General features: G+C 33.2%; 2 protein-coding genes across 2 annotated transcripts; both read right to left on the bottom strand.

Moving 5' to 3' along the window:
• Window positions 1-246: 246 nt before the first annotated feature.
• Window positions 247-4,917, bottom strand: LOC123200136 (putative disease resistance protein RGA4). The gene is made up of 2 exons (XM_044615276.1): window positions 686-4,917; window positions 247-577 (listed from the first exon to the last, which is right to left on the bottom strand). Exons 1-2 carry the CDS (start codon window positions 4,912-4,914, stop codon window positions 487-489), a joined length of 4,320 nt encoding a protein of 1,439 aa, XP_044471211.1. The 5' UTR covers window positions 4,915-4,917; the 3' UTR covers window positions 247-486.
• Window positions 4,918-23,271: 18,354 nt separating this feature from the next.
• LOC123199885 (gamma-glutamyl peptidase 5-like) lies at window positions 23,272-24,761 on the bottom strand. Its single transcript, XM_044614909.1, has 3 exons — window positions 24,396-24,761; window positions 23,507-23,842; window positions 23,272-23,430 (listed from the first exon to the last, which is right to left on the bottom strand). Exons 1-3 carry the CDS (start codon window positions 24,717-24,719, stop codon window positions 23,329-23,331), a joined length of 762 nt encoding a protein of 253 aa, XP_044470844.1. The 5' UTR covers window positions 24,720-24,761; the 3' UTR covers window positions 23,272-23,328.
• Between the last annotated feature and the right edge of the window lie 1,287 nt (window positions 24,762-26,048).

Genomic DNA, 26,048 nt, shown 5'->3' with positions numbered 1-26,048 from the left:
ACCCCCATGTAAGCTGGTTATGTGCTAGCTCCAAGTGAATGTTGTAATACAGGTATTAACTCATCTAATCTTGCTGACTTTTGGATTATGACTTAATTAATCTTAAAATGTGATTATAATGCACAATTAGATTATTTATGTATGATATGAGTGATTACTGCTTTTCAAAAATACTAATTAACAAGTTTCTCATTTGTTTGTTTATTACAAATGAAATAAATACTAAGAAGTCTCTTCTCCATGTCACTAAAATCAATCTAAAATCAATAAATGAAATGAAATAAACATCAAGAAGTAGCTCGATCTAAAGCCAAAATCAATCTTAGAGAGTTTTTTCTGCACTAGTTATATTTGTCTACATTGGGATCCCATAAACATATCAAAGACAAAGTAGTCGTCAATTCTAACAGTGACAAAACAGAAAAAAGAAAAAACACATGAAAAAAAAGAACTACTCTTTGCCGATCATTACACAATAGAGAAACATCAAACAGATGCAAACATGTGCATCAACTGGAGCAGCAACAGTGAGGGGCAAGTTCTTGTTCTTCCAAAATATGATTCTGTGCAAGGACCTCTGAGATAACAACAGAAACACAACAGAGAATCAAGTTAACCGTTATTCTGGTCTTCAAGTTTTACTTTAAATCAATCAACAATGAAAGTACTAGGAAAATGAACATACTTTTCTATAGACGGATTTGAAAAGGGCCAAGATGTTCTCTTCTCGTGAACAAATTGTGGGAGATCAATCTTGACCGTGGGGTTTGTACCCATGAAATTGTGATCAATCAAGACGACAGGTATGCGTGCAATCATTGGCCAATAATTTTGTCCTCTATACTTTTCGCACATTTGTTTGAGCAATGGACAATTATAAATTTCCAGTTGCAGAAGAGAGGAAGGCAGGCAATCCTCAGGAAGAAATTTGAGCTTAGGACATGCAGAAAGGCAGAGTGTTTCCAGGCAAGTCAGATTCTGAATATCAGATGACAGGCGTTCCAGGTTCAGAAAATTTCGAATTCTCAAACGGGCTAGGGAGGTAGGAAGCATCATTCCAGTCTCTTCCTGTGGAAATGACACCACTTCTGGGCATCCCTCGCCAATACTGAGATTTCTAAGAGAAGTGAATCTGTGCAGCCCCCAATCGATCAGTGGTTTAGAGATGTTCAAATCTTCAATTTCAAGTGGTGCAAGGCTGATAGGAAAGCCATGGACAGGGAACATGGACATGCTCGGACAATTTTCTATTAATAAAAATCTAAGTGCAGTGAGATTGTGTATCCGGGTGGGTAGGGCCTTCAGTTTCTCACAGCTGGCTATGAGAAGCCATGTCAGGTTGCCAGAAGGCAACCCTCCTTCCGGAAAGGAAACAAGATTTGGACAATGAGATATAGTCATCCCTTGAAGATGCCGTAGCTTGTGAAAATCCTGAGGAAAACATTTAAGATTATCACATGAAGAAATGTCGATACGTTCAAGAGATGTGAGATTCTGCAATCTTTCTGCAATCGTCTCTAGATTAGAACAGTTGTGAACCCTTAGGGATTTCAGTGCCATAGGTAGATTGCCTCCTGATGACAAGGAAGGAAGACTTAAGCAATCGCAAAGCACAATGTCTTCAAGTGTATCTGGTAACTCACTTCTTGACCACAAGGATGTGAGAGATGGACAACCTTGAATTGCCAAGAACTCTAGAAGAGAGGTGTTGCTATGGGTTCCACTGCCTGTCGTCTCCTCCTCATTGATCAAAGTCCATAAATTATTGCAACTTCTGATATCTAGCCACTTCAGATTCAACGGAAGCCCAAATTTGGTGATATATGTCAAAGATTCACACTCTTCAACGAACAAGCCTTCAAGATACGTATTGCTGTTGTTCATCCAAGCCTCGGGTAAGAATTTCAGTGCATTGCATTTTTCAATTTTGATGATTCTTAGCTGGGGGGGCATGCTTGTCTCTGGAAAAGAAACAAATTTTGGGCAGTCATTGATGTGTATTTCCTTAAGAAAACTAAGGCTGCACAATGATTTTGGTAGCTTTTCAAAGCGCGTACAATTATTCAATCCTAGATACTCAAGTCTGCAAGGCGTCCCAGGCTGTTCTTGTCCTTCTTCTTCTTCCTCCACCATGCACAGAAGTTGGGGACATTCCTGAATTACCAATTGACAAAGGGAGCTATTACCTTGAAGCAATTCAGCTGTACTACGCCACAAAGATGTCAGCTTTTGAGAACCAACAATCGCCATTTCTTCTACTTTTGATAACCTGTGTGTAAATCGCTCTGTTGGACAGATGTGAGTTGAGATATTAGAAAGAACCACTGATTTCAGTGAGCTGAGATCGATTGTACTTCCCCACACCATCTGTTCACATTCATCAATTTCTAATTTGCACAGTCTTGGAAGACTTTCAACTGATACGACCAACTTCTGACAGCTTATAATGACAAGCTTTTCCAAAGAAGGAAGATATTTGGGCAATAATCCTTCCAGCTTAGAGCACCTTTTTATAGAAAGTTCTCTGAGGCGAGGAAAAGCTTTAGCTTCTTCCTCTTCACGAGGGTTCCAGACTTCCCATCCTTCCATATCCTCAAAACAAAGAGTTTCCAGTAATGGAAATGGCACCTCTGAGTAGCCATAAAACCCCTTTCCCACACTTTGAATACTAGCCATTCCTCTGATAACAAGGTGCTTTAGGAAGGGCAGTTCCCCGACTGACGGCAACATGTGACAACTGTTACAGTTTTCAAGCGTTAAGAGCGCTAAATTCGAGAATGATGGATCTTCTAACCAGATTGGAAAGGAAACACCATCATAGCCTCTAATAATGAGCTTTTTTAAGCCTTGATGTGGTCGTAACATGTCAAGAACTTTTTTCTCTTCTCCTGCATCTCTCGGATCACCAACGCCACTAGTCCACTCTAGTACTACCACATTAAGGTCCCTCTTGCCATTCAGATCAGCTTTCATGGCAATCCTAGCATTCACATTCTCCAACCCAGAAATGCAAAGACTCTCCCTAAGATGTGTCAAATTCTTCAACTCTTGTAACCCAGAGCCACTGCCTTTGCCCACAACAAAATTCGGCAGTGTTAAAAGCCCAGTCAGATTACCAATCCTTAAAGGCATTTCCTCCAGTCCAGGTGCATTAGAATTATTTAGATGATGCAAATTTGTTAAGTTCCCCATGTCTTCACACAGTTTCTTTAGACGATAACAGTTCTCTACTAAAAGCGTCTGTAAATTGTAAAGAGTAATGATTGACTTGGGCAGAATTTCAATTTGCGTATTAGATAGGTCGAGGTACCGCAGATGCTTCATTTTACCAATCGAGTTTGGCAGCTCGGAAATCCGATACTTTCTCAAAGACAAGGCCCTCAAACGAGGCAGTTTCAGCACCATGCGAAGAACGTCGTAAGCCAAGTGACTTGGCACCATGTGTGGCAACTCAAATGGTAAAAAGGCTCGTAAACGTTTGGCTTCACACAAGCCTTCAAACCTTTTAATCCCATCACGCCAATCACGAATATAAGATAAATAACGAAGATTTGTGCAGGAAACATTGAAATTTATGTTACCATCCAACTCATTTTCTGTACTAAAGCATATCTCTCCTGCAGCCCATTGAGCAAGATCATTGATGAGGTCGTGCATCACAAATCTTGACATATCTCTACTTGATTGCTTGAAAAATGACCTTGATTTCAGATCATCGATGATCTCATTGCCTAAATCTTCCATTTGCTTCTCATTATTCTGTAATAAACCCTCAGCCATCCATAACAAAATGATCTCTTCTTTAAGAAATTCATAATCCTTTGGGAATATAGAACAGTATGCAAAGCATCTTTTAAAACGAGAAGGAAGGAAGTAATAACTTACCTTCAAAGCTGGTATAATGTTGCTTTCCTCTTCTTGTAAATCCCACACTCTACGATTTAGCACCTTTTCCCATTCCTCACTATTAGGTTTCCCACGTAATAGCCCGCCTAGAGTTTCTGCCGCCAAAGGTAAGCCATTACATTTTTTTACTATCTTCACACCAATTTCCTTCAAGTGCTCATGTAGACTAAAATCTGTTGTCCCCAATGCGTATCGCGTAAATATACACAAACAAGCTTTATCTGATAATTCTTTCAATGAGTAAGCTGGAAGAGTACCCATCATGGTTGAAATACCTTCATTACGAGTTGTGATGATAATCTTGCTTTCTGGTGAGCCAACTTCAAAGGGACGGCGTAAGAGAGACCAATCACTAGGATTCTCGGTCCATATATCATCCAAAACAAACAAAAATTTCTTTCTCGACAATTTGTCCTTCAACCTCACTTGAAGATTGTTAAGATCATCAACATCATCAATATGTCCACCAATGGACACTAGAATTGTTTTTGTTATCTCGGTCACATTAAATTTTTCAGAAACAGAAACCCAAGCTTTGAAATCAAAATGACCTTCCAATTTGACATCATTGTAGGCAAGTTGAGCAAGCGTTGTCTTCCCGATACCACCCATCCCGACTATAGGAATAACAGAAAATGTTCTATTGTTAGCACTTAAATCATTCCTCAATAACAATTCAACCATTGCGTCCTGATCTTTTTCTCTACCATAAACATTGGCTTCAGTCACCAAAGAGGTTGTGGGCAGCCTTTGTCTTACACTGTTGGACCTCTCTCCTGAAAATTCTTTCAAACCCAATTGCTCTTTCTGCGAAGCAATGTCATCCAATCTGGTACTGATATTCTTAACTTGGGACATTATCATGGAATTGAACTTGACAGTCTGAGGATTAACGCAACAAGGAATTAGCTTCTGTAACTTACTTGTGCTGGGTTGATGTTGATGATGAGATTCATGCAACAACTTCCTCCGCAAAGCTTCAGTCGCAAACTCAAAACCCCAAACCATGTCAAATCGGGTTATATACACTCTTAATCTTCTCCAACAATTGGTTCTGAAAGGAAATGTACTCAAAAGAATCAAATGAGGAAAGCATCAAAGCAAAGTATTATTATATTGAGGATGCCAACATGTCACAATAATACAATACCTAAATTACCCTTAATACAACAGCCAAAAATATGCATCTGCAATAATAACAATATAATAAAATTATATATATTTTTAAATATATAATTAAATATTTAAATAATATATTATCATATAATTAAATAATTTTAAATTAAAAATAAAATAATATTTAATTATGTAATAACAAATTATTTAAATAATTCTTAACATTGCTCGAAATATTAAATGTTAGCCATTCATGTCTAGCGACAACAAATGCCATGAAACCAGGTTAAACTGAAAAATTTACCATCCTGTTAGAATTTTTCCCCGGTAAGCTGCCGGAATCAAGTGATAGGGCAGAAAGTCTAGTGAAATTATCGATACTGAAATAAGAAAATTGTATCGTTCACATGCGTTTGATACTACTGTTATCGTCTTTTAATCATATTATTAAGCTATTCAAAATTTTTATAAATTCATAATTCAGTACATTCAAACAGCCTTCATATTTCTTAATGATGGGCTAATAATCAGATATGTATGGGTCATTCCTAAGTAATTTGTGTATTTTCAGAGCTAAAATTATTGTTCATAGCTATTTTTGAATATAAATAATTATATATATATATATATATGTTATATCATGATTGATTGTAATTTTATGTTTAATTTAAAAATATTTAATTATTTAATAATATACGAGTATTGAATGAAAAAGACATGAGATTTTGACAAAATACCCAAATTATATTCAAAATAAGAAATATGATTTAATAACATACGAGCATTTAATAATTATGTATATAAATTGAGCAATACTATAGATGGTTATTTTGAGTATATAAATGAATATATATTTATATGTATTATCATATGATTAAAGATTATTTTATCATTAATTTAAAATTATTCAATCATATAATAATATATATCAAGTGTATACCATTTTATATACTCAAAGTGTATACAAATAATTTTGTTGTTAAAAATTAGTTTTATTTTTTAATTTAAAATTATTAAATCATATAATAATATATCATAGTTTGTAAGAGCATGTATTCAAAATAAGAGTGTGTAAAACTGGGAAAATTAAGAACTTGATAATAAATTATATAAAAAACAAATAAAAAATTAAGGTAATATAATAATTGCAATCCTATCATAACCGATTTTTTTTAAGGAAATAAGTTTTTGGGGGACAAAACAAGGAAGAGGTATTATTTTTGTAACACATGTAAAAATTTGAGTGAAAATAATAACTAAATTTCAAATAATCAAAATGTCTGCCCCATCACTGTCAAAAGGAACAAAGAAATAAAGCCCCAAAACAATCACACATATTAGAAGAAGTTGAAAAACAATATATATATATATATATATATATATATATGTATGTATGTATGTATGTATGTATGTATGTATGTATGTATGTATGTATGTATGTATGTATGTATGTATGTATGTATGTATGTATGTATGTATGTATGTGTAGTTATAAACATCAATAGACATATGAGACAAAACAATGGTTATTAGTATATTAGGATACGTATCGTATATGATAATACGATAAAAATAGAAAATAATATTCTATGATACGTATTGTAGGTTATAATATATATGTATAGTAGGATATAATATATATTACCAATAGAATTAATTGATGTGGTAATGGTGTATTTAAGAAATTTTAGATTTTTATGATTTGTTTTATATATTCTCTAAGAATTAAAAATTCAAACTCTCACCTATTGGTTATTAAAATTAATAAGCTTAGTTAATTTTAAGAATAAAATCGTTATTTAACCATAATATATGAAGAATAATAAAATTTTATCTCAGTTTCTCCATTTGTTCATAAAATTAACAATTTTCCTTTAGCATTAAACTTTAAAAAGTTATATTTTCCCCCATAGGATTTCATTTTCAAGCCATCTTCTTATGCGGCCAAAATCTTGTCATGACTTCTCTTTCTTTGTCATTGATGGTCTCCCTCCCAACGCAGTCTCATCTACTTAGCTTCGCACCGATCCAACATTCATCTTTGATTCTAATGGAGATGAATTGTCTTCGCTAGCATCTTCATTGACAATGACAATGGACGCCAGACTTGACAAAAGCAAAATAAATGAGATTGCATGAGGAGGGAGACCATTGGCAATAGAGAGAGAGAGAAGTCATAATCAAATTCTGGAAATGGAAGAAGATGGCTTGAAAATGAAACTCTAGGAGGGAAAATGAAACTTTTCAAAGTTTAGTCCTATGAGAAAATTATTAGTTTTTTAAACTAAAGAGGAAAAATGAGATAAAATTTTAGTATTTTTAATATATTATGGTTAAATAATTACTTTACTTTTAGATTTAACTAATTCACTTAATTTTAACCGTAGAAGTTTGAATTTTCAATATTTGGCAGATATTAGGCCAGAGTTTTAATAAACCTTGGATGGGAATAAGTCTTTTGGCCTTGTTGTAAATATTGTTGCACAGATGAAATGTGAGAGAAAATCTCACTTGTTGCACTAGCTTTGGGGATGATAGTGTCCTAATTACTTTTTCCAAGGCCCTAACATAATGTTATTAAAGAATCTTAGGAATCAGTAGGTGGTTGCTAAGTTTATGGCTTTAAAAGGTTAAGGAAGGGAGGTTATCCTAGAGAAAATTAAAAGGATTTACGTAATGATAATTTGTTGAAGTATTTCATAACAACTATTCTCAAAACAAAATCTTTTGAGTTATGTGAAGTGAAGTAAGACATTGAACCTTGTGGTTTCAACAATGTGAAAGCCCTCTGAGACATCTAATGCAATTGTTCAGAGAAGAAAAAGGAACAGAAAATTATTTTCATTAAAGGCAGAATGCAAAGTTTAAAGAAATTTCATCAAACTTTTGCTCTAGTCCAAATTCAATACATCTCTATCATTGAAAACTGTATCAATGTCTCTAGGAGTCTTTGCTCTAAAAGACAAACCATCTCCTAAGGCATTTATGTCACATTACAATCTTATCATGAATGAAATGTCTCTCTTCGTTTTCTTTATTGCGGACTATGAACTGTGACTATCACTATGAAATTATGTCTTTCAGCATATATATCTCACATATGCATTGATTTTAAAGTTAGCACATTGATTTATAATCTGAATCATATCGAATCAGAATTAGATTAAATTAAAAATTGTATCAAACCATACTCACATCAAATAGGAATCATAATCAAATTGAATTGGATCAAAATATATTTTATTGACAAAGAGAACAAAAATAATGATACATAATAAAAGAATAATACTATGTATATCCACTTTGTGTATACACTTATATGTGTCATCACATAATTGAATGTTACTTATTTTTAATTTAAAATTAACCAATTATATGATAATACATACAAGTGTGTAAATATTTGTGTATTCAAAGTAAGTATACATAGTTTTATTAATAATAAAAGGGTACTAAGGCCAACAACAATGGCTTACATATATTTACCAATTTGATAGTGAGTGATACAAAGCTAGTGGGAAAGCCATCAACCATAGACAAGAAAACATATATAATTTTTCAAGAGAAATGAGATTGTGCTCTGCATAAAGAGTCCAAGAACAATTGGTAACACCATAACACAACATTTCCACCCAAACACTAATTATTCTCCATTTCTCTTGTTTGTCTAGCAACATTCTTGTCAATTTTTGGACTTGAAGTAGCACTTTCCATTCTGATGTAAGCACATTGTTCATATTTTATTTTATTTATCACTAACCCATCCCCAAAAACTCCATTGTTATGATTAACCTGATTCAGTGGTTGTAAGTCTGATAATTAAACTTGAGGTTTTACCTGTTTGATACAACTGAAGTTTCTTATTTAAAAAAAAAAAGAAAAGACGTGTGCAATCATGTTTAGCTATATGGTTTACAACTCTTTTACTTGAAGGGGAAAATTTTTAAAAAGGTGTTATGATCCTAAATATAAAATTATGAGACTTAGATTAACATTGAAAAGTAAAAACTTCTGATACAAGGTTTATATAACTTTGTATTCTCCAATATTAGTAGTTAATTTTTAAAATGTATGTGGTTTTTCATATAAGAAAAGTAAAAGAGTGCGATACTTCTAAAGTTCATATTAGAATATGGTACAAATTTCAGATAAAAAGTAAAAGAGTTCGCATATTTGCAAAAGTCTCCCACATTGGAGAGATTCACTCCAACAACTTTTTTCACTTAATATAAATAGATGTTTAAGTATGGAGTTCCAATCAAACTTAAGTTTTGGGTGTCCTACATAAGTGAAATTGATCATAAAAACATAACTAATTTCTTATAAATAAATCTAATTTTTTTATTTCTTTTTATACAATAGCTTTTTTTAAATATTTTCTTTTACAAGAAAATATAATTTTATTAAATTTAACAATTAATAAGTGAAATTTTTTTAAAATATCCATAATCTTATCAAAATGTTATATGCTTGAAGTTGATGTTAAAAGTTAAAAGCATCACGAATCTACTTTGAAAAAGTAGTGTGAATGCTTTTTTAATCTCTCTTTATGTGTAGAAATAGAATAAGTAGAAAGCATATGTCATTCCTTGAAACACACTGAGAAAACCTTTTGGGAAAGTAATATAAATTTAATAATATTTCTAATCCTATACATCTTTTAAAACATTTTCTTAAGATAAAGTCAAAGTTAAAGCAAAAGCATCCACTTTGAAAAGTATTAGTTTTTTTAATGGGAAATTAGGCTACCTCCCCCAAGATTCATTAATATGACTCATGCTTTATAACAATAATTGACAAGTATTTTATTCCTATATGTATTTAGTGGCAACTTTTTTATTTCTCTCATTTTGAAAGGTCCACATTAAAGGGATTAATTTTTTTTTTTTTAAATTTTAGTGCTCGGAAAATGCAGAATCTTGCATACTTGTCCATACTTATACAGAATCTATGCGCAATCTCACTTCTCTTAAAATTTTAAATATTTTTACTTCTCCATGCTTGATGGCTTTCCCACCAGCTTTGTATCATCCATTATTAGATTGTTAAATATTTGTAAGCCGTTGTAGTACCCTTAATTTTATTCATACATCACAATATATGTCTTGTTACGTTTATTTATAATGATTGTATGTTAAGCAAACAATTTCGCCTTAAGAGATAACACGATTTTAAAGTGATAATCAAATTTCATAGTTTGTAATTTAGGAAATGGAGAAAGACATTTCATTTATGACAAGATTGTAAAATGACCTAAATAGCTTGTCTTGGTAATCAGAGCAAAAGCTCATAAGTAGGAACATTGATACATAGTCCATTGATACACAAGTATTGGACTTGGAATTGAAAAAGAGATTGATTACATAGTCTTGATGAAATTTCTCCAAGCTTTGCATTCTGCCAGTTATAAAATTAATTTTGTGTTATTTCTTCTTCTCTCAACAATTTGTATTAGATCTCGATGCCTTGAAGGGCTCTCACATCCTAAAACTATACAAGATTCAATATTTTACTTGATTTTGCAGAACTCACAAGATTTTGGTTTGAGAATAGTTGTTATGAAATACCTTAACAAATTATCATTACAAAAAGTTCATTAATTTTTTTCAGGATACCTTTTCTTCTCTAACATTTTAGAAACTTAAACTTAGTAACCACCCAAACAACTTTGAGAGTCCACCAAAAAAATATTCAATTTTCCATGCAAAGATGCTCTACAGCTTATTTTATTTTATTTATCCCCAACCCACCCTGTCTTTAAAGGCTCCGTTGTGGTGGAGACTCAAAAATGCTATATGATTAGTTATATGGTTTACAGCTCTATTACCTTCATGGAGAAATCTTTTAAGAAAGAGATTATGTGGGAAAGTAATGTATGAGATTTAGATCCACATACATAAAAAAATATGAACTTTTAATGTCGGATTTATATAATTTTGAAATCTTCAGTATCAACTATTAACTTTTAAAATGTGGTTCCCTTATTGAAAAATAGTAAAGTGTGATTCTTTGGAGGTTTGTATTAAAACATAGTACAAAGTTTTAGATAAATATAGAGTAAATATCCATAATTTTATCAAAATTTTATATGTTTGAAGATGATATTAAAAGTTAGAAGCATCACGAATCTCCTTTGAAAAAGTAATGTAAATATTTTTAAATCATAATGGACTCTCTCCTTATATTATATGTAGAATAAGTAGAAAACACATACCTTTCTTTGAAAATTACTTAGAGATTTGAAATTAGACTTGAGCTTAAAATACATTATAAGACAAATTTTACATGTGATGGGAGACTTAAAATTTTGCTATCTATAATTTAGGTTTGGATTTGAAGTGTACACAAGAGTTTTAAAGTTTATAATATCGTTCATAGCTAGTTCATACATATTAAGAAATCCTTTTGAGAAAGTAATATAAATTCAATAATATTTCTAATCCTATGCATTTCTTGAAGATTTTTTTAAGATAAAGCTAAAGTTGATGCTAAAGCATCCACTTTACTTTTTTTTGTCAGGGGAAATTAGGCTACCTCCACTACACTTTTCAGAAAATCCAACAATAGCTCATGTAAATTTTGAAAATCCAGCACCTCCCTGCTCATTTTGCAAAATTATCTGGTACCTTTTCTCTTGACTAGGGGTGGATTCTATCCCAACCGAACCAAACCCAAATCTAGCTCAATCTTAAACTTGTTCAAACTGATGTATAATATCATCAAAGAGTTGTCGACGAGATGTACTATCGATGGAGTGAATATTGTCATAGGAAGCAATAAACAATATCATTAAAAATATAAACAAATCAAACTTAAGTTAAGTTACTGAGCAAGAACTCAAAATTGAGTTCAACTCCAATTGGTAGATTTCAGTTTAACCTTTTTGAATCAAATCCATTTGAAGGTAATTGCATTGTCCACCAAGAAAACTAACAGAGGATTCTCTGTGAACAAAATATTTTTCCCCTTGAATGCTTACAAGAGATTTGACCTTGATATGACCTTATAATACAATTAAATTCTCTACTTGCTCGCTCAATTTCACATATTTTTAAACATTAACAGAAAGCTTTAGCATTCTTCACAAATCAAAATTTGAAATAGATTTAAGGTTTAACTTTAATTATTCTCCCAATAAAATGAGATTTTATATATATGCGTGTGTGGGTTACTGTGTGACAGAAGAAAATATAAAATTTATACAGCTATAAATTTTATTAACCTTCAGCTGAACAAATCTTGCAGTGCTTCAGGATTCTCACTACACAACTTGAAGAGAAATATTATAGGAGAAAAGAGATTGATGGAAGTTCTCGGAGGCAATTGAGAATTTTCAGAAGAAATATTGTCACCTTAGCCTTGGCTTGGCATTCGACTTGTAGATGTTAATGTTCATTATAAATGCCTTAAAGCAAGCAGATCTATATACATATATACGCACATAATTTATTATTAAATTGCTGCTATCTATGTCATCTTAGAGATTATTATATGACTCATGTTCTATTGCAATAATTGAGAAATATTTTATTCCCAAATGTGTTTAGTGCCAACTTTTTTATTTGTCTCCCTTGAAGGGATTAATTAAGACTTTCCAAGCAGATGGAATCTGTTGAGTAGCCTCTGAACTTCCAGGACAAGATGCTATACTCGGGTTTGATATCATCCTCAAAATTTGGAAATTAACTCAAAAAACTTCAATTACCAAAAACAAAAATTCACTTAACATACACCTGACCCGACTTAGCTTATGAAATACTTATCGGGCACCTATGAGTGCATATATTTAGTGGGTGACAATTTTTTGTTAAACGCACATACTACAGTTAAATTCACACCCCTTCAAATAACTCTTCACTCGGTGGAAGAGGGTGTAAAGGATAATTCCAAGGAATAACAAACTCTAGATTAGGTTTAATATTTCTGTAACAGATTGTAATTTTATCTCTTGTATTTTTGCATTAAACAGTTAGCTCTTGTGTGTGTATGTATATATATATATATAAAATCCAAAGCTAATATCAATACAATTCAATATCATGATGTGGTATCAAAACAGTAAACACTCTAACGAGCTCTTTTCGATCTTCACCTTCTTCTCATCAATTTTTTTCTCTCAAACCTAGCCATGAAAATCACTATTGAAACCCCTATTGTGCATTTAAATGCGCCAACTCATTTTCCTATCAAACTCACTTCATCCAATTTCCTTGTTTGTAGAAAACAAATTCAATCGACTCTCATCGATCTTGATCTTGTAGCGTATATTGATGGTACTCTAACTCTACCGTTGCAGTTCCTTGACACTGAACAAACAAACATCAATCTAGTCCATACTATCTGGTATAGACAAGATCAAATTCTTATTAGCGCAATTCTTGGCAGTTGCTCTGAGACCATTAAACCAATCATCTCTTTGGTTGTAACTTCAAAAGAAGCCTGGGAAGGTCTTAATGTCAGCTATGCAAATTCTTCGCAATCCAAAGTTATCTCCCTCAAAGCTAAACTAGCCAAAAATCCCAAGGGTACCAAATCAGTTGTTGAATTTCTTCATGAGATGCCATCCATTGTAGATGAATTGGTTCTTGCCCAAAATCCAATTTGTGAAGAGGATCTTATAGTTCATATCATTACCCAACTAGGTGATGATTTCAACACCATTGTTGCAGCCGTTCATGAATCTGTAATTTCCTATTTAGAACTCTTTGATAAATTAACAGACTTTGAAAGTGTGTTGAAAGATAATGATTCAACACAACTTCCTGTTCTTGTCATACCTAATGTCACCCAAAAATACAATCCAAAGGGCCAGCAGCCCTACAAGTTGTATCAAGGAACTCTGAGTTGTGCACCACGACATATCTCAACCTATCGCAAATCTCGTGGTAGCTATAGTGGAAATGCTTCTCACTCTTCATGGCAAAATCAGAGTGGCAACAAGTCCTATCGAGGATATGTTTTGTTGCTTTTGCGAGTTCACAAGTCATGATATGCGTGATTGCAGAAAACTTGCCAAGTTTTTGAAAGAAAACAATATTTCGGTGAACAATGTTCAACTTCTCAATGCAAATCAAAGCCTAATGGCCAATGCTACCACGTCCATGCCTTCTACAACTATGCCACAACCTTGGTTATTTGACAATAGGGCTTCACATCATGCCACATCAAACCTATCAGCATTACAATCCTACTCTGACTATAAAGGTCTAGATGAGATTTTTTTGGATGATGGTAGAAGTCTCTCAATTTCACATACTGGACACACAACAATTGTCACACCATAAAAAGCACTATATTTACCCAATGTTTTGTGTGTTCTACATTTACAAAAAAATTTGATTTCAATAGCAAAATTGTGCAAATCTAACCAAGTTTCTATTGAATTTTTTGCATCTCATTTTCTTGTGAAGAATCTTCGCATAGGGGTGCCTTTACGTCGAGGGGAGAAAAAAAATGATATTTATTGCATTGCCTTGCCATGTCGTCCTCAAATCAATGTCACTAACAAAATTTCTTTATATGATTGGCATCACAAACTTGGTCACTTGTCCAATAAAATTCTTAGCACTATTCTTAAGCATAATGGTTTAGTTTCAACTCCATTATCATTCTCTACTTTTAGTTGTACTTCCTGTTCTATCAATAAAAGTTATAAATTACTTTTCTCTAGCAATTCTCTTGTTAGTACTAGACCATTCAAGCTTGAGTATACTAATGTCTAGGCGCCAACTCAAACTTCCATTGATGGTTATTCGTATTATATAATTTTTGTTGATTTCTTCACTAAATACATTTGGCTCTACCCTATGAAGAAGAAATTAAATGCCTCTACTATATTTCTTCAATTCAAAAAGTTGGTGGAAAATTATTTTCAAACACCCCTCATTTATGTCTTCTCTAACAATGGTGGGGAGTACCAAAAACTAATTCTAATCTTTAATTCATGTGGAATTTCTTATTTTACTAAACCTTCACGCACACCTGAACATAATGACATAGTTAAAAGATGTCATAGGCATGTCGTAGAAACTAGGCTTTACTTACTTCATTTTGCATCTCTTTCATCTTACTACTGGTCTCATGCCTTTTAGACTATAACTTATTTAATAAATCATCTCCCTATATTAATCTTAAATTTTAAAACTCCATTTCAAATGCTCTTTCACAGACCTCCCACCTACACCAAACTCAAACCCTTTGGATGTTTATGTTATTCGTGGCTTTACCCATATGCTACATCTAAACTCTAACCACAATCTACTCCTTGCATCTTTCTTGGTTACCCTACCTCGGAATCTACATATAAATGTCTTGACCTTACCTCAAATCGTCTTTATTTATCCCAAAATTTCAAGTTTGTTAAAGATATTTTTCTTTTTCAATTCCATAATAAATCTCATGAGTTCACTAAACTTGTTAGAGATGTTCACCATGCAAGTCCTATACAGGAAGATGAGCAAAATCACTTGAACTTGGACACCAACACTTGTTCTCCTTTTGGTTGTGCCACCACTATCTCCTCACCTACTGTTACTTTCACACACCCCAACCATGACTCTACTCCAACCTTGGGCCATCTTTTACAATTGTGGACCTAACCTTTACTGCCCTACCACTTACCTTGCCAAAGTCTCATACACCAACTACCTTGCCCATATCGACTATTGTCTCACCATCTTCTCCACAAATTACTTTATCCCCTCCTCCAAATCCCATTTGTTCTCACCCAACTCATGTTAAGTGTCATACCCCCAAGTACTACAATGACAAATTCATTAACCTTATCACAAAACACCCATTGTCACCTACACTGGAACCTTCTATTGTCACTTAAGCTCTTAAAAACCCCTTTAAACGGCATTTGGGAACTCATCCCACTGTCTACTCATATTCCCATAAGTTGCAAATGGATATTTTGAATTAAAAGAAAATCCTATAAATCGATCGACAAATATAAAGCTCATCTTATGGCGAAGGGATTCTTACAAGAGCTAGGCAAAGATTACTTTGATACATTTAGTCCTATAACAAAGTTGATAATGATACGCATTATTCGATGTCTTGTCTTATCTATAACTGGCCTCTGTGACAATTACATGTAAATAATGCCTTTCTACATGGCACCTTACATGAAGATGTCTACATGACGTAACCTCCTGGCTATGTCCATTAATAGTATCCACATCACATATGTAAACTCAAAAAGGCTCTGTATGGCCTTAAACAGGCACCTTGTGCCTAGTATATAGAGCTAAAAAATTTTTTAATTACTTTTGAGTTTCGCAAATCACTTGCTGTTGCTTGTCTCTTTGTTTACCATCTGAATGGAATCATGGCTTTCTTCATGGTTTATGTGGATAACATATTTCTCATAAGCAACCATCCCAAATTCTTGGATCAGTTTGTTCATAAATTAGCCAATCATTTTTCTATTAAAGATCTTGGATCTCTACATCACTTTAGGGAGTCTAAGTCATCTCCACTTCAAAGGGCCTCTTTTTATCACAACATAGACACATAGTTGACCTACTTGACCAATTTCACATGGTTGGTGCAAAAGAGGTTGCCACACCTCTAGATCCATCTGACATTCTAACTCTTGTTGATGGTTTACCACATATTGATGCTACACCTTATCATCGATTAGTTGGCTCTCTTTAGTACTTGGTCATAACTTGCTTGGATGTCTCTTTTGCTATGAATAAGTTGTCCCAATTTATGCATGCTCTGACTCAAGTGCATTAGCGAGCTCTAAAAAGAGTTCTCCAATATTTAAAAGGCTTAATTCACCATGGGTTGTTCCTCAAATGTGGTTCTCTTTTAACATTCATAGCTTTCTCTGATTTTGATTGGGGTGGTGTTTAGGATTATGGTTGTTCTACCACAACATATGTTTTATATCTTGGTTCAAATATTATTTCATAGAGGTCAGCTCATAAAAAAATAGTTTCAAGATCCTTTATTGAGGCTGAATACAAAGCACTAGCAAATGCAACAAAAAAAGTTATATGGGTTCAAAATTTACTACATGACCTAGTTGTTCATATACCATAACCTTCTACCTTATTTTGTGACAATATAGGAGCCACATATTTATGTGCCAATCCCATTTATCATTCGTGCATGAAACGTTTGGCACTTGATTATCACTTTGTTTGTAAAAGAGTTTCTAAAGGTTTCTTGCATGTATTGCATATTAGCTCCAAGGATCAAGTAATTGACATGCTTACAAAACCTCTGAGTCATTGTCAGTTTCTCAATTTTCATTCCAAGATTGGAGTCTCTGATGGATCCTTCATCTTACGGGGCGTGTAAAGGATAAGTCCAAGGAATAACAAACTCTAGATTAGGTTCAATATTTCTGTAACAGACTATAATTTTATCTCATGTATTTTTGCATTAAACAATTAGCTCTCATGTATGTATGTATGTATTTATCTGTATATATGTGTGTGTGTGTGTGTGTGTGTGTGTGTGTGTGTATAATCCAAAGCTAATATAATACAATTCAATACTATGATAGAGGGAACGATGAAATTATTGAAAACACACATATACGTATCACTCTTTTACTCTCTGTTCATTTGGAGATTGTGAGATGTCTCTATGTTGTGAATAGTATAAAATTGATCGATTTTGTACTGCACAATAAGATTATCAAGATTTTCAGTGAAGGTATTATAAAACAATCCATCGATCCGAAAGCAGTGGATGTGAAATATTTTATGATATTATTCTTTTGTTGTTTTGCATATTTTACTACAATTGCCACACTTAATCAATAAGCATTTATTATGCAAAAAAAAATTATTCAATTGTGAATGTTGACCAAAGCATGTGTCAAATTATGGGACAGTTAGTTACTAGGTTTATTATATTTCTTTGGCAATGCTTCTCTCTCATGGAAAGCTAAGAAGCACCCAACAGTGTCAATCTCTTCAACAAAAGCAGAATATCGAGCCATGACAGAAAAAACAAAGGAGATTGTATGACTATTCAACCTTTTTCATGACATGCTTGTTTCTCTTTCTACCCCTCTTATCTATTTAGTGACAATAAAACCTTTATTTACATGGTTGGTAATTTGGCCTTTCATGAACGAACTAAACATATTAAGATTGATCATCTTAATTGTAATAGCATCCGACCAGGCTATTCAACCTTACCAATGTTCCTAAGTACAACATCAATTAGTAGATGTCGCACATGCTCTTCTCTTAAGCAAGCATAATTCCAATTTTTACTTGGTAAAGTTGGTCTTCAACACACAAACCCACTTGCTTGAGGGAGGCTCACGAAGATGATGGTCCTCGACAAGAGAGACTAGAAGGAGAGAGAAAATGTCGGCGGTCGGAGAGGAGATGTGGTCATCAGAGAGAGAAGAAGAAACCTTAGAGGAGAAACTGTGACTTTTCAATTCTTGGTTGGGAAAAAATTGTTAGATTTTTTAACTTAGAGGAGAAATATGATAATTTTTTTGTTTTATATTTAGTTAAATAACAATTTTACCCTTAACCCTAATAGTGAATTTTAACAAATGGGTGGTTATTTGAGTTTTTCAAAGTTAATGGGTGGGAATTTATCTTTTTACTAAACCTTGGGCGGGAAATGGTCTTTGGCCTTTAAAATAACGCATACTTGCGATATATATACAGAAATTCATGTGTCAAAGGTGAAAATCAAAATTTATAGTCCGCAATCAAGGGAACGGGGAGGGACACTTCATTCATTATAAGTTGTTCTTGTTCTTGCTCTTCTTCTTCCTCCCTAACTTCTGTGCGTGGTGGCAGAGGAAGAAGAAGAACAAGAACAAGAACAACTTGGGATGCCTTGTAGAATTGTGTATCTGGAATTGAATATATGCATACGCTTTGAAAAGCTACCAAAAGAATTGTGCAGCCTTAGTTTTCTTAAAGAAATATACATCCAAGATTGCCCAAAACTCATTTCTTTTCCAGAGATTACCATGCCCCCCAAGCTAAGAATCATCGGAGTAATGCACCGAAATCGGTACCTAAGGCTTGGATGAACTACAACAATACATATCTTGGAAGCTTGTCCATTAAAGAGTGAATCTTTGACATATATCACCAAATTCAGGCTTTCGTTGAATCTGAAGTAGCTGTCTATCAGCTGTTGCACTAGATTATGGACTTCGATCGATGAGGAGGAGACTACTGACAGCGAAACCCATAGCAACACCTCTCTTCTTTTGTACTTGGCGATTGAATATTGTCATCTCTCCCATCCTTGTGGTCAAAAAGTGAGTTACCTGATACAATTGAACACGTTGAGCTTTCCAGTTGCTCAAATCTTGCTTCCTTGTCATCAAGAGGCAATCTAACCATGGCACTTAAAAAGACCTGATGGTTTACGACTCTTCCAAGCTAGAGTCAATTGCAGAAAGATTCAAGAATCTCACATCTCTTGAACGTATCAGGATTTCTTCTTGTGATAATCTTGGATGTTTACCACAGGATCTTCACAAGCTCCGCCATCTTCAAGAGATGACTATATCTCGTTGTTCAAATCTTGCTTCGTTTCTGGAAGAAAGCTTGCCTTCCGGGAACCTAACATTGCTCCGCTTACACAGCTGTCAGAAACTGAAGGCCCTACCCAACCGCATACACCATCTCACTGCACTTAAACATTTATTAATAACAGATTGTCCCAGCATGGCCTTGTTCCTGTCCATGGCTTTCTGATTAGCCTTGCATCACTAGAAATTGAAGGTTTAAACATCACCCCAAAAAAAAAAAAAACCCTGCCAATAACAAGAGGAAAACAAAGTATCTAATGATTACCAATACTGTTTTTATAATTTTAGTAACTAATTATTTATACTTTTATTAAAATTAAATAAATTATAATTTTAACAAGTGGAAAATAGTGGTTAAAAAGTTTTATTAATGAGAAAACTTCTATCGTCATCAATCGTTATACCTTCTCTCATAAAATAATGATAGATGATGATGTGATCTTTCATAAAATAGTTGTTAAATGTATTTTCATTATTAATACTTTTAATTAAAAAAATTATAGTGGTATTATAATAACCATTTTCTCTTTAAAAAATTATAAATTTATTTAGTTTTAGTGATAGTATAAATAATTTATTGTTAAAATCATAAAATAGTATTTATAATGACCAAAAATTTATCCACCTATTATCTTCCCCTTGCAATTACTAGTTTTTTCTTGTAGTGCATCTTCAAACCACTATTCGATTGGGGGCTCTACAGACTCACTTCTCTTAGAGATCTCAGGATTGGTGAGGGATGCCTAGAAGTGCTGTCATTTCCACAAGAAAAGATTGGAATGATTCTTCCTACATCTCTAACCCATTTGAAAATTGAAAATTTTCCGAATCTGGAACGCCTGTCATCTGATATTCAGAATCTGACTTACCTGGAAGAACACTCCCTTTCTGCATGTCCTAACCTCAGATTTCCTCCTGAGGATGGCCTGCCGTCCTCTCTTCTGAAACTGAATATCCATAAATGTCCATTGCTTGAACAAATGTGCGAAAAGTATAGAGGACAGAATGATTGGCCAATGATCGCATGGATACCTTACGTCTGCATTATCTTAATTTCACACCGGTGTACGGACCCCCATAGTTAATATTGATCTCCCACAACTTGTTCCCCAGAAGACAACATCTAGGCCCTTTTCAAATCCATCTGTAGAAAAGTATGTTCATCTCTCCAAGTGTTTTCGCTGTTGATTGATTTAAAGTAAAAATTGAACACCATAATAATGTTTCTTATTGCCTGGTTATTTCAAAGGGGATCATATTTTGGAGGAACCAGAACAGGCTCCTCCCTGTTGCTGTTCCTATTAAAGCACAAGTTTGTGTCTGTTTGATGTTTCTTATTGCCTGATTAATATACTTGTTTAGTCATTGTTGTAATTGACAACCACTTCATCTAAAACGCATGATGTAGACTTGTACATGTCGCAATGTAGACACATACACAGCAGTGAGATAACTAGCGTCTAGTGCTCAGAAATCTCTCTGAGATTGATTTTGGCTTGAGATTGAGCTGCTTTCAATTTGAAACTGTCCCTGAAAAATGCAATAAAATAATAATTTTATTACAAAGAGATGCAGTGAAAAATAATGAAAATTGCACGAAAATTAAAAGACTAAGGTGCGTATATATCGCTCTTTTAGGAGGTTCAAGCTATCTATGGTTAGCTAAATTAAAAAAATCGGTGTAGTAGAGAAAAAAAACTTTGACCTGTTCCCTCGAGGAAACAAACAATAACGCAACAGTTTGGTTTATAACAAATCTACACAAATTGTTCAGCCCAAGCTCCTCCAAAAGTACACCAATCTTTAGCTAGTATTTTTTTTTTTTTCTCTCAATGTATGTTTTTTGGATCCCAAAGAACCAGCTTTTCATATTCATAAATTATACATTCATAAGTCATCATTTAAGCTAATTAAAAACTTCTCTTCTTGCCACTGAAAACTTGTCACCAAGTTTATGATAACAAATTTTAAATTGAAACATCTATCTGCATAGTCTATATTTTGCAAACTTCTAAATTGTATACATCAATCAATGATGATCGGGTAATCATATCAACAATGGATAATTTTAATTCTAATCAATGTTGTAGTGAGAAAATAGAATAAACTCATGCATAACACTAGAAAGATAAAGAAATTGAAATACTTGTACAAGGCATTGATCCTTGCAGCATTCAGCGCCGTAAGATGCCATCATTTTGAGAACAATTGAAATAAAATGAGATTTTATGGTATACAGCACTCGATTTGCACATCGTGTAGCCATATATGAACTTAGAAATATGAAGCCCTCATGATAAACTGCGGAATCCACAAGGCTGTATTTATCTTTAACTTTTCATTTCTTTGATCTTTTCACGCTATTCCTGATTGTTGAAAAGATCAAAATATGACTAAAATGAAAAGTTATTTATCCAAAATACGTATATTCCTACTAAGATATAGGTAGCAGAAAATTAATGCAAAATAATTTTTTTTTAATCTAAAGGAGGAAGTGTCGGAATTGGGGACTATTTCATCTGTAAGGTATGACTATTTTGTCTATTAGCAAATAAACATATTTTAATAAGAGATGAGATATTAAAATGATTCTGATTTTGTTAGACGTAATCTTTTTTTTTTCAAGTGAATTAACAAAATTACATATTCTTTCTTTTTACTATTTACATTGTTTTGAATGCGAATGTTTGCTATTGATTTTACGCAAACTTAATCTCCTATTTTCATAGGATAAGCAAGATCAACATATCATTTTATATATTTTCAATTATGTAATTACTCAATAATTATTTCCCCTTACTATATAAATAGTTGAATTGCATTGAGTCAACAATGAGATAACAATTTGTATTCTCGTATGTTATTCTATCGAATTCCTTCTAGAGAAGTAAATAAAATAATAAAAGGTATTGGGTTTTAATCAATAAGTTGAATCACTTTCTAAACTTAATTGTTTTACTCTTTGTTTTTTGTAGAATTATATCTATAATTTTACTTACTCATGGAGAGTGACTTTTTGCCGTCAATAATGGGTATTCCGTTGCAACAACAAAAAGAAAATATTCGTGAAAAGACCACTAAGTTAACGTTAGCCATATCTGCAAATTCATAATCTTAAGGTTCCTCCATCAACTATCTGTCCCACATTGAAAATAGGGTTCCAATATTATTCTCCTTGCAATATGCAGGCTAATTGATGGTATCCGTACCAACACACCTAAACATACCTAGAATTATTAAATAAAATTTAAAGCAAATCAAAGTTATCAAGCGAGTGAAAATTTGAAGTAAAATTGTTCCCAGTTGAGTTCTGAGTCATAATTTGTGAATCTTAAATTGATCTTGAATTAATTCTTTATAATTTTAGTTAATATGCCTAAAGCTAAACTTTATTCGGAGTCAGTTAAATCGAATTCAACTCTACCCATATGAGTATTATCGATGGCTGCGCCCAGGAAAAATTTAAAAAAAAAAAAAAAAGAGCTTCTAGAGTATAAATTACTTCCAAGAAAAGCACTTATTCAGAATCTTGTTCTTCCCAGATTTAGCAACTTGTCCGTTTATCTTTTTATCTTTGACTAGAAATTTCTTCCATCAGCCTCGCAACAAATGTATACAATAGAATCCTATTCATCACATTTTAATTTTATAAATTCCAAATTTTTTTAAAAATTTTACGAAATACAATTAGGGATCTTGAACATAACTAATTACAATTAAAGACAAATTTTTCATTATCCTGAAAAAAAAAGGCAAAAATATCCTCACTATACTCTTCCCTTGAGAAATTTCCTGCAAATTTTTTCCCAACACTTTCTGTCTGGCTCGGCTATCTCCAATCCAAACTTGGCATTATCCGCAAAATCACTCTGAAATTATTAAAAGTAAAAGAGAATTAGATAAATAAATTAATCTTCTTGATTAGTTAATTAATTAATTAATTACCTGAATGCAATTGTTATTTAGGAGGCGTTCAATGAGATTGTAAAGAATGTCTTTGGAGTATTCAGGATGGCCTTGAATGCCAAGAATGTGATCTCCAATGGTGAACATTTCAACGCTTGTTTTATCCGAGAATGCTACCACTTGTGCCCCTGAAGGCACCTCCCAGACCTCATCTTGATGACACTCGATAATCGAAAGAAATTGTGGGATTTCATCTCCCAAATCCTCCATGAAGCTACAAGTCCTTAAATCCCTGACCATTCTCACTCTCCTCAGCCCAATGTCCCATCCTGTGTAAGCTTTCCCTACTTTCCCACCTAATGCCCTGCACAAAACCTGAAAAAGGAATTCCATTAGGATCACACTAAAGTTCCATCAATCATCGTGAAACACGAATGTCTGTGGAGAGACGGAATTTCTACCCAAAAAGTTAGATCAAGGGATGAGGCTCTCTGGAAATGAGCAAAGTTAGAGTTGGCAACCCCCAAGGGATGGAACGAGTGACAAAGGTAGGGGAAGCCCAAGCAAAAACACATAGGTTTGAGACTCAACTGACATAATACAATGGTTGCAGGTTGGTCACTGGACCTTGGATTTCACTTAGGATAATTGGTTCAGTCCCAAATGAGTGATCTAATCCGCTTCTAGTAAGGACTCCTCGTTACTTGGAAAAAATTATATAATTGGGGGAGGTATTGTGTAAGGCTACCACAAAGTGTTAGCCCTCTATAAAGTGTTATTAAATCTCTTTCATGTCAAAAGCTAGCTCAACGAATGATGAGGTTTTGCTCACATATATACATCTACGCCCATCTCAATTCCCAAGTAATGCGAGATTCATAACATGTTATGTGATAATTACTGAGAATTTTGAAATCAATTTGGTTACCTGGTGACCGAAGCAAATGCCAAGAACTTTTTTCTTCAAGGAATCCAAAGTCTGGAGCAAGAAGCAAAGTTTGAGAATCCAATAGTCATTTCCGTAGGCATCATAAGGGCTACCGCTGACGACAAATCCATCATATTTTTTAAGTTCATTCATGTCAGGGAACTCTCCTTCAACAACTCTGAACAAATCCCATCTCTCTCCTTCTTCTTCAAAAGCTGCAACGAAGACATTGAAGTATCCACCGTACACTTTCTTCACATAGTCCGAGTCTCTTGCTGCCAACAAAAGAGCATATCGTTTCTCCTCCATAACAATATTATTCATCTTCTTCACCAAGAAATAATAAAGAGAGATTTCGAGAAGTGATAGAATAAGAATAAAGTTCTGTTGAATTTTACATGGAAAGATGAACAAGGGATAGCTAATTTATAGAGCCCACACAGGTTCCTACAATGAGAGATGCATCAAATAATGTAAAATTCCATGTAGAATCCCTTGATAATGATTCAAAATAAATAAATATAATAAAATATACCTGCCAATAAGAAAAATGATGGAAATTTTTGTGTATGAAAAGTGATTCTTTTGTTTGAATATTGAAGTCTGACTTTGAGAGCAACTCGGCTTTCTCTTTTTCCCATTTAGGCAAATCCAATTCCCACGTTTGTTTTATGCATGGAAGTATTTAGTGATTTAAAACAATCAATTACGGGTTAGCTTGTTTTTGAGTATCATGCGATTGTAAGGAGAGTATTTTGGTCTTTTGATAAATCATACTGGTTATGATTGTACAATCAAACTCTTTATTAGTCAAACTCTCAAAAACGACATTAGAGAGGTAAGCATGTAAATAATATATAGCAATCAGATACATCATTTATTCACAAATCAACTTAAAACACAAATAAAGAGTCTTTTCATCTAGAAACAATGAAAATGTATTACAACACTTTCTCTTATTATCTCTAGCATACACGAGATAGCTATCATGGCACAATGTTCTATTTTAAAGGATAAGAATAAGATGATATGTAACTTACATTTTAGATAACTATATTCAATATACTAGTACCTAGGCATATTCTAATGTAATTTACTTAATTAACTTTTTCTTATGTAGAGGCAAAGGAAGCTTTAGGAGCATTTACAATTGTTCTGAATAATATAACAGTAAACATAAGTTTTCAAACGATAGGTCGAACAACTTTAAAAGCACTCTTGCTTTCTCTACCATTCATACGGGACTTTATATAATTTATGATTACCATGTAAGGTTATGCTTTCTTCTATGACAGGACCATGCAATACAAAAAGGGGACCAAATTCCTATAATTTGCATATGATATTTTGTATGTAGACTTTTGTGAGCTCACTCTAGAATGGACATTAAACTCTTCTAATTAAGTTCAGTCTATTACGATGTTTCCTGAGGTTCATCGTATAGAATTGAATTTAATGTATTGCTTTAATAATTCATGAACTGTTAAAAGTGAAAACATTGAATCAAATCTAATTTGTATTATTCTTCTTCAATGAATGGGGAAGCGAATCTATAGAAGAATAAAGAGTTACGTAATTTTTGTTGTGCAATTTTACTAAACCCTCAAAGAATATTTAAGGTTGCCTTCCCTCAAAGAATATTTTAGGCTGCCT

The sequence above is a fragment of the Mangifera indica genome, chromosome 17 (assembly GCF_011075055.1).
Source record: "Mangifera indica cultivar Alphonso chromosome 17, CATAS_Mindica_2.1, whole genome shotgun sequence".
Taxonomy (NCBI): Eukaryota; Viridiplantae; Streptophyta; class Magnoliopsida; order Sapindales; family Anacardiaceae; genus Mangifera; species Mangifera indica.
The sequence above is the reverse complement of the archived record's forward strand: the minus strand, read 5'-3'. Positions and strand labels throughout refer to the sequence as shown.